Source organism: Vicugna pacos, chromosome 7, assembly GCF_048564905.1.
Source record: "Vicugna pacos chromosome 7, VicPac4, whole genome shotgun sequence".
Taxonomy (NCBI): Eukaryota; Metazoa; Chordata; class Mammalia; order Artiodactyla; family Camelidae; genus Vicugna; species Vicugna pacos.
The window spans coordinates 12,788,283-12,805,590 of NC_132993.1; the positions used below are offsets into that span (position 1 = coordinate 12,788,283).

The following is a 17,308-nucleotide window of genomic DNA, read 5'->3' on the forward strand; positions in this document are numbered from 1 at the left end:
GGGCACCGTAGACGCGAGGACCGGGTGGAAACCAGATTCCCGCAGGAATCCAGCGACCACCCGGGAGCTGCATTTCTTAAGCGTTGAATGGCTTCTGCATCCCTGACCTCCTTTGGATTTCAAAAGCTCCTCCACGCACTCATTCGCCCTCCGAGGACAGCGTGCGCCCACTCCTCCATTCATTCGTCCCACACCTATCTCAGGGAGCGCCAACCAGGTGAGATTTGGGCGAGACCCTGCCGGCCGGGGCTCCCTTTCCAGCCTCTTCCCCCTCCCGCCCAGCACGCGCGCACACAAAGTTCTGGTTGCTGCCTCTGCGGACCGGCTCTCCTTTGCCAATCAGAATCGAAGTGTGTGCACACCAGCGCTGCCGAGCCTCCCTCGCTCGCTTCCTTTCATCCGCGCCCCCCCCACCCCGCCCCCTCGGCCGGCTCCTGCCCTCCGCTCGGCCTTCCCCGCCTCGCATCCGTGCCATCGGCGCTCGATTGCGCGCGGACTCCGCTCTCCGCGGCTCGCTCGTTCGCTCGCGCTCGGCCGCCGCTCCCGCCCCCGGCCCCCGCCCCCCGCCCCTCCTCCGGCTCCTCCCGCCCCTCCCGCCCCTCCCGCCCCTCCTCCGCCTCCCGTGCAACTTTTGCCGAAGCCCCCACACACAGCCATGCTGAGCTGAGCTCCGGCCGGGCACTGGCCGCGCGCTGCCCGCCCCGGCTCCCGCCCCACCGCGGACCCGCTCGGGGGCCGCGGCCGCTCGGCCCTCGGCCTCGGCCGCTGCGCCCGCCCGCCCGGCCGCCCCGGAGCCCCGCGCAGGGCCCGGGCCGCGGCGGCGGCGGCGGCGGCGCCCGGCCCCCTCCCCCGGCGCCGGCCAAGTGAGGCGGTGATGCGGGCGCTGGCGGCCCCGGCTGCGCCGAGAGCGGAGACACAGGCTCAAGATGGCAGATTCCGACTGAGGCTGGGGGGGCCGAGCTCGCGCGCCGCGTTCCCTTCTCCGTTGCCATGAATCGCGGACACCCCGGCCCCGATGGCCCCCGTGTACGAAGGTAAGGGGCGCCGGCCCGCCGACCCCGCTTGCCCCGCGCCGCCCGGCCGCCGCGGCCCCCGCAGCTTTGTTCTGCCCGCGGCCCCTCGCCGGGCAGCCCCCGGCCCGCAGCCCCCGGGCGCCCGGCCTCCGCGCCCCACCCCCGGGGCTCGAACCTGCTGCCCGCCCCTCCCCGCCACCCCCTCCCTCGCCCGGCCAACGACCGGGATCCGGAATCGAACAGATCTTATTTCCAGGGTGGAGAAAGAGGCGGGGGGGGGTGCGAGGGTGGGCTCCTGACCGAAGAAAAGAAATTGGGAGGGGGCGCCAGGGAAAAGACAGATCCATGACGGTGCTTTTTATTTATTGTCGTAATAAATTAAGGTGATGCGATGGAGTTTTTATTCCCACCCCCTCCCCCCAAGAAAATTACCTTTAGGATGATCTGCTTTGCACTCTGTCCTCACAGCTCCCCTTCCGATTTCTCTCCACTCCCACCCCACGCGCCTTTATTCTTCGAGAGCCTTGGATTTTGGGGGGTCGAATTGGAATGTATGGGGCTAGGTGGTGAGACAGGGTTTGGGGGAGAGGAAAAGTCCATTAGAGACCCAGGCAGAACAATGAAATAGGCTAAAATCTCCCCGCATTAGCGTGTGTAAGGGAAAATGTAGTTTAGGTTTTCAAGTCGGGGAGGCAGCCAAGACGTTTGTCTCGATCGGTCTGGGTAGACCTTCGTGGTGCACCTTCACCTGGCGTTGGGTCCTTCTTCTGATCTGATCTGTCTTTAGGAAGAAAGAAAAGAACGGAAGGCACAAGCACTATGTTCTCCTTGCTCTCTCTTTCGTTTCTCTTCAGTCAGTTCTGTCAGCTTCCAGCCAGAAATCAAACCGGAATCAACTAAGTTTTTACACTTCGGTGTGTTTTGTGTGCTTGTAGGAGGAGGAATTTTGAACAAAAATGTGCTTAATTTTCCAGTCATTTTCATCGTGAAAATGTTTTTCACATGAAATCATTGAAATAGCAGCCTTTACATACTTTGAGCGTCAGTCCGTCTGGCTTTTCTTTCGGTTTTGTTCAGATATTCTGTGGATGAAATAGCAAATGCGACCGGCAAGGGTTTGTGTGGAACGGAGAGGAGGGGTGAGCAGAGGAGATTTTAATCCTCCTATAAATCCGGAGAACAGTCCTGGCGAGTGAGACAGGGAACGCATTAATAGTTTTATCTCTGTTATAAAGGCAGATTAAAAAAACTTATCTGAAAAGAAAATCTGTTATTAGTTCCAGGGCTCCAAATGAATTAGGTTTCTGGATGGAATAAAGTTACCAGTCAGGCCCTGTGTAACGAGGCTGTAAATAACCTATGGACTGTAAATATTTTTTTTCAGACTCTCTTAGAAACAAAGGGGCCTGTTTAGAAGGCAACAGAGAGATGTTATTCCAGGGGCTTTCCTCTTTGATTCTGAAGAACACAAGGTCCATTTACCCATTCGACAAAACAAAACGAAATTTCTGATCACTCCACCACGCAGCATAGAGCGAGCCGGTGGCTCTGTGAACATGCTAGCAGGACCCAGTCGGGCATTCATTGTTCCTGTGTCTATGGGAGGGGGCTATAGTCAATGCTCCCACTGTCTATGGAGTGTTAAAATGAAACAATTTTCTCTTTATTAAGTACCTCTTTGAGACTCCCTCTGCTGGACACTCCGGGTGAGCATTAGAGAAGGAACTTGGCATTGAATTCAGAACTATAGTACAACGGCTGCTTTCCCTTTCGCCAGGGGCGGGGAATGTGGGTTGGGATGTATTTTGTCAACTTTGTGGAAAGCCATCTTGGGAACTGGGCTGTTCTCCTCTTGTTCCTTTCATTCTAAATCCATGTGGAATGTAGGCCAGACCCCCGAGGCTAAGACTTGGCACTCCAGTTCTCACTACGGTGTTCTTTTAGTGCAGGACACCAGATAAAGGGCTGTGTGTGTGTAATATGTTGTGGTTCAAGAATAATCACAGATCTCAAAGGTCTCAGGAGCTCGCTCCCTTTATTTGCAAGCCTGCCTTCTGTGACCCAGGTGACCTACCTGGTCCCTGCATCAACCCTAGGTTTCTGTCAGTCTTGTGTGTGTGTGTTCTCTTAATTATTCCTGTGCTTTGCACCCTTTGATTCTGCAAGAGTTTCTGCCCATCTTTATAATTCTTTTCTTAGTCTTCCTCCCCACCCCTCCTGAACCAGTCCAGCATCACTCAGCACAAGCCTAGACCTAGGTCTTTTTTGAAAGAGACTACTGGTTATTCTCTGAAACAGACAGGTGACCCCCATAATCAAGCACGGCATTGCTGGAACCCACAGTCACTTCCCATGATGAGTGCCTCTAAGACTCCAGTGACCACCGTTTTCCCTCCTTGGTGACATCCACTGGATTTAGTGAACCTGATTTTTACCATATCCTTATTACAGCATATGGACTCCTGTGGGGATCCTGGAGGAGCAGAGCTTTTTCTGTGGAATTCTGCAAGAGGAATTGATTTCTAATAGTTTTCAAGTTACTAAGAGTGATCATGGGGTTCTTAGGAGAAGAATAATGACAGGTGAGGCATTTCAGTTGGAATTCAGGGGTGTACTCATTTGTTTAAATGGGGTGCAGTTGCCCCAAGTTGAGATTGGCATAAAGGCTGGAGTGCATTCACGGAGCATCCTCCACTGCCAGGTATTTAGAGGGAAATGCTCTCTTTGAAACTGTGTATGTTTGGTAATATGGATTAATGGGTAGGAAAGTGTAATCAGTCTTTTACGACTTGCTTTTAAGGATCGGTTTATAAATAGCACATTTGTTTTCAATGGGTTGGTACTGATCAAGTCAAACTTCTTTAAAAAGGTTTATTTTCTTTAGAAAGTTAAACATTCGCCTTGCAATGGTGTTTATTCCATCAACTTGCTTAGCAAAGCTTTTTTCAATATGTAGTGCAAAGGCCAACCACAAAGGTTTATAGTGCCATGGGTTCTGGGCTGGAGGACCCTAAATTCCACAATTGTTCCACTGCACACAGCTGAGCTGTGCTGTGTCCACTAGTGTTGGCTCATAACAGTCAGACTTTCCCAAACTGTGATGCTGAAGCCCGTCATCAGATGGGCCCGAAGACACCAACCAAGAAATGGATTCTGAATCATCTTCCATTAAAAGAATTTGATGACACACGTTCAAAAATATCTTTTCCTGTGTTTATGTTTTTTATTTTTAAAATGAGTAAATATAAATATTGTTTTCCTTCCACCCCATTTCAGGGGTGAATCAAGGCTCGTTAATTAATTTTATCCCCGAGACTGGACACTGTGGTACTTGAATCATAGAAACCTGGGGTTGAATCTAACTACATGGCTTTGGGCATGTTACTTAACTTGTCTGAGCTTCGTTGTTGTTGTTGTTGTTGTTTTAAAAGCCTTATTAGAGTGTGCCAGGGCTCCATTAGAAGCGAGTCTATGTAAAGCGTCTGGCTGTAGTAGGCATTTTCTCAGTGCGTGTTTAATCTCTATCTTTTGAGCTGCTTACAGGCATGATGACTCCAGGGAAAGAATAACCCACAAATAGTTTAGAAAGCCAATAATAGCAACATTTCAATTATTAATCTCCTGCTATTCCTTTTCCAGTTTGGGCACCAGCAACAATAAACCCCCTATGGCCACAGAAGAAAGAGCCTTTTTTGACCCCCTCCGTGACCTTTCCAGATTCTTTATTCCCACTGAGCCTCTGCGGGTTTCAGGTAGAGAATTTCTCTTCTGTAGCGGCACATTCTATGCCATTTTAAAAATGAGGCAACAAACCATTAGAACAGAGTTTCAGGGGCTGCAGCTGTGCCTCTGGGAAAGTATCCCAAAGTCTGAAAGATAATCTTTGCCCTTAATCAGGATCCATTCGTAACCCAGGCAGCAGGCCAGGAAAGGGAGCGCCCAGAGGTGGCTTCCTTACCGAGGGCCTCCGCAGAGGGGAGGCACCACCCGGCCACCAGCCGGGGTCTGGATCAATGCATTAAACATAATTTTCCTGCGAAAGAAAGTGTGGTGTTTTATGCAAATTACAGCTGCTCATAGTCTTCATATTTCATTTTTTGTTTCTTTATTTCTCTCTTCCTTCCTCCCATGGAGACCAGTCTTAAAGGAACCACCTTTGAGGTTTCTGTGGAACAAAAGTAGTGATGATCAAGAGGATGTGATACGTGAACACTGTTTATTGCTCTCTGAACATGTCATGTGCCAGTGCTTTCTCGTAGTCTTAGGGTGACAGTTCAAGGTCTTCAGGTTGCTGTCAAAGGCAAGGTTCAGAGTAATGCCAGCAGACTTTGTATCACCTCACAGAGGTGAGGGTGAAAGGCCCCCGAACCTGTGATAGTTCCATTTCTTAATGACAAGACCCTGTTGGGGGTCGGGGAGGGGTACGGAGGGAAAGAAAGTGGAAAACCTGGAGTATAGGAAGGTCTTTATTTTTCCTCTGAAAGAAAGCAAGATGCCTGAAGTTCATGGCAGTAACTGCAACTCAGACCCCACTTAGTTTGTGCCGCACCCTCTCCCCTTGTCCTAAGAGACCCTCAAAGTAGGTCCCATCACCCCCACTTTACAGGCAGGGCACATCTTTAAAGCAGTTATTTAACAGATGTTTATGTGGGGTCCCTGTCCTCGAGTTCAGAGGGCATGGGAAGTGAAAGTCCACACTAAACACAAGCTCGATGGACCGCGATCTGACTCGGGGTGGAATGCGCGCGCGCGTGTGTGTGTGCATGCGCGTGCCAGCTCTTAATTCTTACATACTCATGTTTCTTAAGGTATAAAAGGAAGACCCCATTTCCCTATTTTTCTCTTGAAATATTTTCTTTATGTGGAATCAAGAAAAGTATTTCTGCATGGAGAAAATACCTATCACAAACTTCCTTGGAAATCACCATCTCTAATTTGCAGAAGACCCCATCTTCCTCTTTGATTACTAACGTTTTATAGCCTTGTAAACATGTTACATTTCTAGCTTGCGCATGCTGCTTGGAGAGTTCTTGGTTTTGGTATCTGGCATTGCAGGCTCCATTGCCAGTGAACGCATTCATCTTACTTGGCTGTTGGAGAATTAATTCCTAGCTATGCTGCCTGGCTGAGGTCCTTAATTCCAGGTAGTTTTATGGTAGTTATTGTGGGATGCAGATCGGGTGGTCCCTCAGCACAACCCTCCGGGAAGGAAGTTGTGGAAGAAGAAGTCCCAGCTTCGGGAGCGTGGCGCCCAGAACAAGAGAGGACCTTGGGAGAAATTCGTTCACCCTCTTGCCTTCAGAAGGGTGAATGGCCATGACTTGGAACTGTCAGTTCATCCAAAACATTTTTTTCCAGGAAAAGGTCACCCTGGGAACTCCCTCAGTGACCAGTTCAAGTATTCTGTTAATCTGATTGTCAGGGAATTCCGGGGCCAGCCTGAGATCTCACTCGCTGCCACTCAGACCTGTTCTCTTTCACTTGATTCCTTTCTCTAAAGCCTTTCATGTACTTGAAGATCATAGCTGGGTCTCTATAGCTTTTTTCTCAGAGCCTGTTTTAGGTCTTCTCCCTCCTCTGAAATCTCTAGTTCCTCCACATTGGAAAGAAAATGGTGGTGATCAAAACTGAAGACAGTCCCTTAATAATGGTCCCGTTAGTACCACATATACAAGAGAAATGATTTCAGGAGTCTTCCCTCCCTGCGAGTCCCTGGAGGGCAGGAACCAAATCTGAGTCATCTTTGTATCCTCCATAGTCGCTGTGCAGCTGCTTAAACCAGTAGGTGCTTCATAAATGCTTACTGAATTGACTCTTCCTTTTAACATATCTAAGTAGTAACTTATGTCACACCAGCCCTGGATTGGTGACTCCTAGTTAGCTTGCTTTCCCCCACCCCGTCCTGAGTCTTTATGTCCCTTGCAGGTACTTGGGTCTCACCGCTCCTCACCCCAACAATGCCATCTTCTGCTTAACCCTGTGAATTTCACCCCTCTACTTGCAGGTCTTTAGAACCTACTTAGTTGTCTTACTTAACTGATCCGATAAACAGAATGCAGCTGACATAAGTCATAAAAAAAAAAAGTTGAACTACTCTTGAAAGAAGAGGAGAGAGTGCACTGAAGGATCTTGATGATTCAGTGTAATATCGGTTCCTCCAGGATTAGAAAGGACGGTTCGACAAATTCTTCAGAAGTTCTGAGTCAGCGAAAGCCATACCTGTTTTTCCAGGTTCTCTACGACAAGTGAGTGAGGTGAGGTGTCGTGAGAGTGGCTACAAGTCAGACTTGCAGCCCGAATTCCTCCCTGTTTTTGGTCTAAAGCCAACAGAAAAGGCAAAAGATATGAGGGGCAAAGCCATTCAACTTGTGATTTTGTGATGGGTGACTTTGCCATTAGAGAGCAAGCTGGCAAAATAGTTGCCTATTAAAAAAAAGCAGAAAACCTTTAAAACTGCAAAATAATTTTGTGGTTTTGCAGCCACTTATTTCTAAACACAGCACTGAAGAGATTTGTAGTGTTTCTGAAAGTGGTCTGTTTTAGCAATTCTTGCCTAACTTCTTTTGCTCGGTAGGTTCTGATTAATTAAATGCCACTGTGTTAAAGCAGAATTAAGATTGATTGACTCTTGCATGTGCTAATGCTGTAGACTTTATAAAACCTTCATTGTCACGGAAAGCATGCAGTTTCATATGTGAGTGGATAAGGGCATTTCTCCCCAGGTTGTGCTGTCTGTCCTCAAAGAAGGATCACTGTAGAACCTGCTATAACATTGGGGAGAAAAACACTTTTGATTCATGTAGTTACAGATGGCATCCTGGTGAAATAGGGTTTTTTCCCTGTATTTTTACCATTTTCCACTGTATCAGAATTATCTTTTTGATTCCACCTATGAAATTGTCATTCACAGTATAAAATGACTTTCCAAGGGCTTATCATAACAACAGTGATCTATCATGCCAGTTCTGTATAGAACTTCTAGGTTCACAGCATTAAAAAAGCAAATTGTAATGGTATGTGTGTCTGGAATCCTGTTAAGAGTCACATGGTAAGGGGATTTGGAAAACTGGTTTGTTGCTGGTTGTGGAAGTTTGATCTTTGTTTTTTCTCTAATGAAGAATTTATAGAGTTCTGACAAAAAGCAGCATGCGAGTTCTTGAAATTGTGCAGAAGGACAGCCAGTTTCACCCTCCTGAGTTCTGGGGAGCTGCACCTCCTCACCGGAGTCCAGGCTGATAGCAGGAGTTCCTGCGGGAAAGTACATTTCGGGAGAATGCGTGATAGGCGGTGGGGGAGGGGAAGGGCGCACGCCCCCCCCCCCAGCACGTACACTTGCAGCTCAAGCACACTCCGATCACTGTTATTCATTAAGTATGACCTGCACCATCAGGAAAAGATTAATCGATATTCATTATGTTCTGTTAACTGAGTCGGGGAGTTTTCTCAAATGCATTACAGAAACGTTTCCATTAGAAAATGTTTAAAATAAAGAAACTCTTTCATTTAGTTATACCGTGACTTTCTCCAAAAAAGGATTTAAGGCTTCTTAAAGGGTGAAGTTACTGGAAGAGGGGACATTAATTTATATAGAGCAATTTCATGGATCAGCCTGTTTCCAAAGATGTCGGATAAGTGAGGTATTTGTATCTGGAGAGACAACAGAAAAAACAGAGCATTTGTGCTGCCTTAACAAGGTGAACAAGCAGAGTACATAATGGAATTCATTTGCAGAGTCATTTTTGCTTGGCTGGAGTGGTAAACACAAAATAGACCAGCAGACGAGAATGGTAAGTGTTTGGGATCAGTTGTCGAAAGGCTTAAAACGGGTTCTAATTCAAGAGACATTTTATGGTGTGAAGAAGGGGACCCATATAATCAGAACGATACTTGAACAAGGTAATTATTCCTGCCCTGGGTATAACAGAGGGAGTGAGGCAGCCAGAGGGTAAGCCCAGCTGGGAGGCCACATGGTGTCAGGAAAGGTGTGGGCACCACGGTGTGGAACGGGGCTGTGGCTGGGGTCACGCAGGAGAGTCCGGCAGAGCACTTACCAGCATGCCCGACCCCGGGGGTTCAGTAAATATTTGTTCCTTTCCACCTTCCTCCCCACCCTTAATGGCAGTGGTCTAGGACCAGGGAAACTTGCTGGGGTTCACAACACTGTGATATTTACAGTCTGCCCTCTATATCCATAGGTTGCACATTCCTGGATTCAGCCAACGGTGGATTGAAAATATTTTGGAAAAAACCCCAGAAAGTTCCAAAAAAACAAAGCTTAAGTTTGCCATGCCCCCGGCAACGATCTACTTAGCATTTCCATTGTATTAGATGTTATAAGTGATCCAGAGATGATTTAAAGCATGCAGGAGCATGTGCATAGGTTATGTGCAAATTCTCTGCCCTTTCTTACGAGGGACTTGGGTCTGCAGATTTTGGTTCTGCAGGGGTCCTGGAACCAGTACTCCTGCTACCCAGAGACAACTGTATTCTGTTTTTGTAAAGAATCTCTTCTTTTTATAGGCTCTCTCACATTCTACACTGGGATCACAGTATCTCAGGATCTTACTGGGTCACAGTATAACCCAAGGGACATCTTCACACATTCATGTCGACCTTTGACACAGGAGGAAACCAAGGCCCAGAGTGGTGAAGAGGCTGCCTCGACATCGCCTTGAGAGTTGAAGGGAGGCAGGGCGAGGTGTCCCCACCCCTGCCCCAGCCATGGTCCAGAAGCCCCAGGACACTGACCGCTGAGTGGGGCTTCACGGGGTCTCCACGATTATGGTTCCCACAAGGCTGTCAGAGTCACTAACCTTCTTCCCAGACTTGGAGAGAGGTCCCAGGCTCTGGTTCCCTGGTGCCCTGCTGCCCACAGTGCCTCCCTCAGCCCATCCGCCAGGAGCTATTTCCCTCGGTCCCGAAGAAAGTAAGGCCATGTGCCCTCAGCTCTAGTGTTTAAAGGGTCATCTGTTAGGGAGTTGTTCCTCCTGTTTCCCTGAGAAAGTCTACAGCTTGTCACCATGAGCTGCTTATCAACAAAAACAAGCAAACAAAATCATAGAAGAGAAACCAGTACAATTGGGATGAGTTTCATAGACCCTCAGAGCACTTTTCAGTCATTGAGAGGGTTTTGTTTTTTTTTTAAATATTGACTTCCCCAGGTACAGTTTAGAGTCATTCTTTCCCGTTGGCATGACCAAAACTTGAGACCCACCCCTGTTTTCAGACATGCCATTCTGACCCCGGCAGGATCCTGTCTTGTGTTGCTCCTGACCTCCCTCAGAAGCACTTCCATCCTGATGAGTAACCCTTCGTACTACTGAACACACATACTCCCATGCTAAGGGGTGGTTGGGCTTGACGTTGGTGTGTCTGGGGCGACGGTGCAGGACAGCCTCCAGCCCACTGACTCCTGGTTTGTGTGTCAACCTACGTCCTCCCTTCCTCCCCTGGGACCTGGGGTCCCTCTCTGCCACCTGCCCGGCCCTTGTGTGCACCCACAGGTCCTGCCTGGGGAAGGCCTGGAAGCAGGTGCAAGGCCTTCTGGATAGGGATTCCCAGGGACCCAGAGCACGGATGGGAAGAGGACAGGTGCCCCACCTGTGAGTGGACACGCCTTGTGACCCCCGGGGAGTCCGCTCCCCTTGGGGAGGGGTGTGGCCAGGGCCGTGAAAGTATGGGGTTTGGGGCTGGAGCGCCGCTGCCCCGTTCTCAGGGCAGTGCTGATAAGGGGACTCCTTGCTGTAAAAACTTGGGCATCAAAGGCAACGTGAAATGTTTCCTGTTTATACAAGCCCTGGCTGGTGATTGCTTCACTGGGTATTCTGCTCCTTTCTTTCCCTCCTCAGCCTGGATCTGGTTCTTATGGTTGCTCCATAAAGCTTAGTTGATGAAACTGACCCATTTCCTGTTGCTTGCTAAGGAAAGCTCAGTAACCAGTTTGTTCCTCCCACAGTGAAACTTGACAGAGAGCCTAGTAAATCCGACAGCTTTTCTGTTTTGTCTGTTTCAGCCACTGACACACAGCCGCTCCTCCTGCCGTCCTGCCTTGATGTCATCTCGCCTCTCTGCTTCCACCTACTTATTATTTCCCACTCGTCCTCCCGCAGCCAGTGAGGCTCCTCACCTGCCTGTTCATTGTTCAACTTTGTGTACCTTGGCTCTGTCTCTGCCTTGTTATACTTGTAGGTGTCCGGGTCCAAGTGGAGGTACACAGGGAACTCTCTTTTGGGTGTTTTTGTGTTGAGAGCCTTTTTGGAAAAGCGCTTCTCCAACTTTGGAAACCGTCAGTCACCTGGAGGGCTTGTTAAAACAAATCACTGGGCCCCACCCTCAGAGTTTCTGTTTCAGTAGGGCTGGGGCGGACCTTGAGAATTTGCATTTCTAATTGAGAACCCCTATTTGAGAGGGATGCCTTCAGAATGAGAACTCAGGACCTGTTTAAAATCAGATAGTAGTCATTTGGTGAAAACTTTCCTCTGGCGGGTAGGAGGCAGAGACCTGGCAGTGGCGTTATTTGTAGCTGCGCTGCCTTCCGTGGTTGGGACTTCCTGAGGCCATAGGATGTGGTGCAGATCCAGCCTCCCTCCAGCCTTCCTGCCTCTGCTCCGGAAGGGACAAGGCCCCATCTTCCCCAGGCTCCTCAGTAAATGCAGGGGCTACTATCTTCTGTTCTCCAGAGCCAGACAGTCTGTAGTTCGTCCAGTTTGGCCCTGGGCCCCAGAATAGAATGGGCAGATACCATTCTCACAATAATAACATACGATTATTAACCAACCTAAAGAGCTCTGTGATTGTCTCCGTTTACGGAAGAGGAAATTGAGACTTCGAGATGTTAAATAACACGTCCAAGGTCTCGTAAGCCAGGGCTTGAACTCTCCTGACGCCAGAGCACGCCCTTGTCTTGACCGGCAGGCCATCTGGCTCCTCGCGGGGCGGTGGGAGTGGTCTGGGCAACATACAGCAAGGAGAGACACGATTAACCCCATGTGGAAGGGTCTGGGGTCCTTCTCGGAGCAGGGACAGCCACAGCGGGGCTGACAGTGCTAGAGCCTTCATGTCGCAAACACGTTTCCCCAACGGAGGCTCTGCTATCTCGTTCACCTCTGCTCCATCATAAAGGGCAGCCCTTTTGAGCAGCAAAAACAGATATCTGAGAATAATCTTACTGAGACCTCTAAGAAAAAAGTTATGAAAAGATGATAACAGCTAATACTTATCGAGCCCCAGGTATTGCCAGTTCTGTTGTAGGGTTTCACATCTCTTAAGTCATGGGGTCCTTGTAGTAATGCTGCGAGGTGAGTTCTGCCACCGTTGTTTTACATACGTTATGTTATGGACACACTGGAAGGTTCAGCAGCTCACAGGTGGCTGAGCTGAGGCTGGCCTCGTCCGCCTGGATCCAGAGCTCCTGCCCCCACCTGCTAGGCTGTAGCTGCAAAGTGGAAGGTCTTCCCAACCCCTTCCTTGATGGAAGAGTGAAATTTATAAATAGGCCTCTTCTTCCCAAATATGAATGTTCTTTGTTTCAATCAAAATCTGAATAAGTGTTTTCAAATTTAAGGAACTGATTTCTGTTGGTCTTCTTGAAAGCTAAGGTGAGGGGCGTAGGAGAGTCAGGCTTGAGAGGTAAAAGCAGAGGAAGGGCCAACTCGGCCGTGTGTTAAACCAAACCAGAAAGCTTCAAATCCGGCACAAAACCGGGCAGGAGAGGCCGCCAGATTTCAGGCCCTGCTGTCCCTGAGCATCTCACAGGTGATGAAGGAGTGGGGAGAGGAAACCCGCTGAGCAAATGGGAATGGGACCGTGTGAGAGCAGTTTGAAAAACCTCAATGGATATTATCACTTTGCGTCATTAGACCAACATAAATTCTACACAATTAAAATGTTAAATTCAACAAAATACTGAGCACATTCAGTACGGCAGGGAATGTTCTAGATGCTAAGTGTGCGGCAACGAACACAACATGAAAAATAAAAAACAGAAACAAACCAAAACAGATGAAAACCTCTACCCTGGAGCAACCTGCATTTTAGTTGATGAAGGTAAATTTATCAGTGGATTTAAAAAAAATCCACTTTGAGTAAAAGCGTGAAGGAAATAGAAGAGGATATTTATTAAACCTCTAGAGGGGCTGGAATGTCTAAGCTTAGAATCTGCGGAAGAAAGAAAGTCATCGGTGGTTTTATCAGTATAACGTCTCCCAGATGTTATGGTTCCTGGTTTTACTCTCATGAATTATTTTTCAGTATTTTTTAATGGAACATTAAGGGGTGTCTGAATTTTACAGTCAGTTCTTGCTAGTAGCATTATGAGGTCGGGGGCATGAACATTTATCAGGTTCTAGATTTATGCCACCAGATGAATTTCCTCCCCTAAGTATTTTTACATTAAACAAACCAAACCACCTAGATAAAGATTTTAAATCACCTGCCCATTCATTCAGGAAGGAACAGGGTTCCTCCGGCTCTGGGGGGACATACCATTCCCAAGGGCTTTCAAACAGCATCTCTGTATGTGAGCGACTCCCAGAGTTGTATCTTTACCTAGGCTTCTTTTTTGAGCTTCAGAGTCATAAAGCCAGCAATCTGCACATCTCCCTTTGGATGTCTCAGAAGCATCTCAAACTTAACACGTGCAAAGAAGTCTTGGGCAACCATCTGAAACAGGTGTTCCTCCTTATTTCCACGAAAGGCATCATCTCCCACCCAGTAGTTCACATCAGGAACCTGAGAGTCATCCTCGACTTCGTTTTCCTTCGTATTTAATCCGTCACCAAGTTATATTGATTTTGCCTCCCAAACAGAGCCGTTCTTGTTTTTCTCCATAAGTGTGTTCCGTAAAGTCACCATGCACTCTGGATGAGGGGACAGTGAACCACTGCTACCAGGGTTATTAGCTTCTTGATTTTCGTCAGCTGATCAGCTCGTAACCTTGTCTTGTGTGTGTTTTCATTTAAAGACACTTTATTTAATGTGTATTGTTGATTCATTCGCATTGAACCCTCAGCACTCAACTCGTGCCTGAATGAAGCTTACCTAACACGTGTGTTCTGTAAGTTACGTCACAGCTCCCTGAGCTTAGGAACACTAGACAGCCTTTCATCACTGTACTTGAGGGTCATTTAAAAAACCCCAACAAAAACCGATCAGAATGTGAAAAACATGGTACTAAGTAGACCACGGAAAGTATACTTGCTTACAGTATAGGAGTCAAAACAAGAAGGCAGAGTGACCTCATTTGACCTCAACTGGGAACAGAGGCTTCAGGCATCACACAGCCCGGAGTCTTCCTGACAGTGAGCCTGGGAATGACCGTGAAAGCACCCCCTGGAAATTAATTTTGAGGTTACAAATACATTTTTAGCGAGGTGGTGAATTCGCAGACACGGAATCCGCAAATGGAGATCAGCTGTACATGGTGAATTCATTTTACTCTCCATTGCCATCACCTAGCCCACTAGTCAGCAGACTTTCTGTAAGGGGCCCAAGAAAAGGTATTTTAGGTTTTGCAGGCCTAAGTGGTCTGCCACAGCTGCTCAGCTCTGCTGAGGTGGTGAGAGCAGCTGCAGACCATACAGAAATGAGCAGGTGGGGGTGTGTTCCAGGAAAACTTTATTTGCAAAAACAGGCTCTGGTCTGAATTCAGCCTTCAGGCTGTAGTTTGGACCCTTGTTGCCTGGTCTCACCCACCAGTGTCACTGGCGCTGCCTTCCTGACCTGTCCCCCACACCCGTGCTCCAGCGTCCAGCTGTTTTCCACATTAATTTTCAGTGTAACGGAGATCTGATCACTCTCCCACTTCAGAGGTCCAACCACTCCCCATCACACTTGGAGTAAAATCCCAAATCCTGAATAATGTGGCTGCCACATGGTCCCTGTGTATTTTCCCAGTCTCACTATAGATCAGTCTTCCCCTTGCCCCACCCCGACCTCTTCCGGTTCTGTGACTGCACCCTGCTGTTTCCTGCCTCAGCACCTTTACCTGCGGTCTCCCTGCAGGGAATGCTGCCCTCTGCCTGGCCAGCTCTGACCCAAATGTCATTTCCCCCTGGGTAAATTAGATGTCCCTCTCCCGACCTCAGGGACCCCATTCTTTGCCTTTATGACCCTTAGAGTGTTCAGATGCCCATGTTTTCGAATGTGTTTGTTTTCCACCTGCCTCCCCCGCCAGACTGCAGGCTCTGTGAAGATATGGACGCCTCCGTTGTTGTCTGTCTGCTCTGCTCGTGGCGCCTTCACACACATTGTAGACACTTCCTGAAACTTGTTAAATCAGCAAATGATTGTACCACCTAGTTTTGTTCTTACAGCTCTGTGAATCTACAGTATAGAAACCTGGAAAAGTCATCCTTTTAGAGCTCATAGTGTATCTTCTAAATTTGACAGTGATGATTAAAGAGAAAAGTCATCCTGGTAAGTGGGTCTGTAAATGGGTGTGAATTGTGTCTTTGTTTTCAGAGGCTGATTTGCTGTCAGGTACATCCAGTCCAGTGCTTTCTCCCTGGAGCTTGAGTGCTGTGTTCAGTCCTGGTCTCCCTTATCTCCTGGAGAGTTTTTGAACTTGTCTGGTAACATTGTCACACAGGGAACTGGAAGCAAAGTGTGCTGGAGGAGGTGTTTTGGCACCCCCTTTAAAAACTGACTTTAACTTCTTCTCTCAGACCATCACTCTTCCCTCTGAGACCTTAGCTAGTAGTGTTAAATGTTTTTCAACAGTATTGCCATAGTCTGGGAAAGAAATCTTTGATTTATCAGAGAATCATCTGAGCAACAAAGTTTCAAATTAGAGAGCATTCCCAAGTCATTCCAAGAATCAGGCATGGTACAGATGGACAGACCACGTCACTTACTTTAGAGAGATAATACATCGTTTCTTAGATGGGCTCTTGTAGATTAGCAGTGATAGAATTTAAAGCCTTATTTAACTTCTTTTTTTCCAAAAGACATACTATTATAGAAACACTTCTGCATTATAAAATGTTAGAAAATAAAGGCAAGCAGGACCTGCCACTCCTTTCTTTTTCCTCTCTCCAGAGATTATCACTGCTACCCTTGTAAGTCTTTTTCTGTGCATATCTGTGTACATATACTTTTGGGTTTTTTTCCACCCAAAAGATGTAGTACTGTTTTGTAATCTGCTTTTTTTTTCAATGAACAGTTTTCAACCTTTATTTCAGTAACTTTCAGTTCCTTAATTCCTTCTTCATATTCGTATTTCCATTATTGGCTCCCAAATGTACTTTACTGAAGCCGCTTTGTTGAAATCAGTATCAGGCCCAGGACTGTGCACTGTGTCTGGTTGTAACTTTCTTTTCATCTCCCAACTTGGCACAGTCTCTCTCTGAAGAAACAGGCCAGCTGCCCACAAAAGCTCTCACCTTCTGGATGTGTGGGGCTGCTTCCTGGGGGCCATGCTGAACTTGAGTCATTATCTCCTGGATTTCCTGTATCTCAGGGCTTGATGGGTTCCAGTTCGTCATTTTGGGCTAGAGTACCCCAGAGGTGATTCTGGGCACTTCCTTCACGTTACAGTGACCCACGATTAGTGAAGCTAAGATTGACCCCTGGATGAAGGTTTCAGCAGCCTGGACCCTGCACCGTCCAGTTCTGGTTTCCCTCTTGAGACCAAAAAGTGGTCTGTGAGGTATAACCTTGCTGTACAGACCATTTACAGAATGATTTTAGCACTGAATGATAATTCTTGCCTGAACTCATACCTTCTAATTTGTAAAATGATGTTTTTCTAATTCTTTCATTTTTTTTTATATATAAAGTAGAGCCTTTTCAGTTGGGGCTGGTAGTTACCCTGAAATAATAGTACCCACTGGAAAGTCAGGATCTTTGCTAATACTTACCCTTTAATCATTAATTTTCAAAGTTAGGAGTTGTATAATAGCCACTTCAAATAGTGAGAAGTGAGTTTTTTCTGCTTTTAAGAAAAATCATTGTGTAGTCATGGATTTTTATTCTGTTGTTTTGATATGTTTTAATCAGTCTTTGTTACAACGTTAGGCAGTGAGACCCCTTCAGCCAGCTCCTGTGACCTCTTGACAGGGTCACCTCCACAATCTTGAGAAGCTTTCTTGCTAAATGACATGCATGCCCCAGGCTCATCTTGGAGTATTGATCAATGGTATTAGAGACCACAATCTGGGCATTAGGGGTGGTTACTGCTACAGTGGTGACTTTCTCCTAGAGAATTTCCGTGGACTGAGCTAGAAAATACATGTTGTTAAAAATTAGAGTTTAGACTCATATTTGGTTTTAATTTCCCAGTGCTTTCACTTACATTC

The 17,308-nt window shown here is 47.5% G+C and overlaps 1 protein-coding gene across 6 annotated transcripts in view; it reads left to right on the forward strand.

The window, feature by feature from the left end:
- The window catches only part of HIPK2 (homeodomain interacting protein kinase 2), a 252,551-nt gene that overhangs the window by 65,369 nt on the left and 169,874 nt on the right, over positions 1–17,308 (forward strand). For 2 of the 6 annotated variants that reach the window (XM_072964351.1, XM_072964353.1), the window contains exon 1: positions 651–1,034. The exons of the other annotated variants lie outside the window; for them this stretch is intronic. In XM_072964351.1, the coding sequence (XP_072820452.1) occupies positions 1,016–1,034 (19 nt within the window). In that variant the 5' untranslated portion in view covers positions 651–1,015. Of the gene's footprint in view, positions 1–650; positions 1,035–17,308 lie in introns of those variants that run through there. 6 annotated transcript variants of the gene reach the window in all.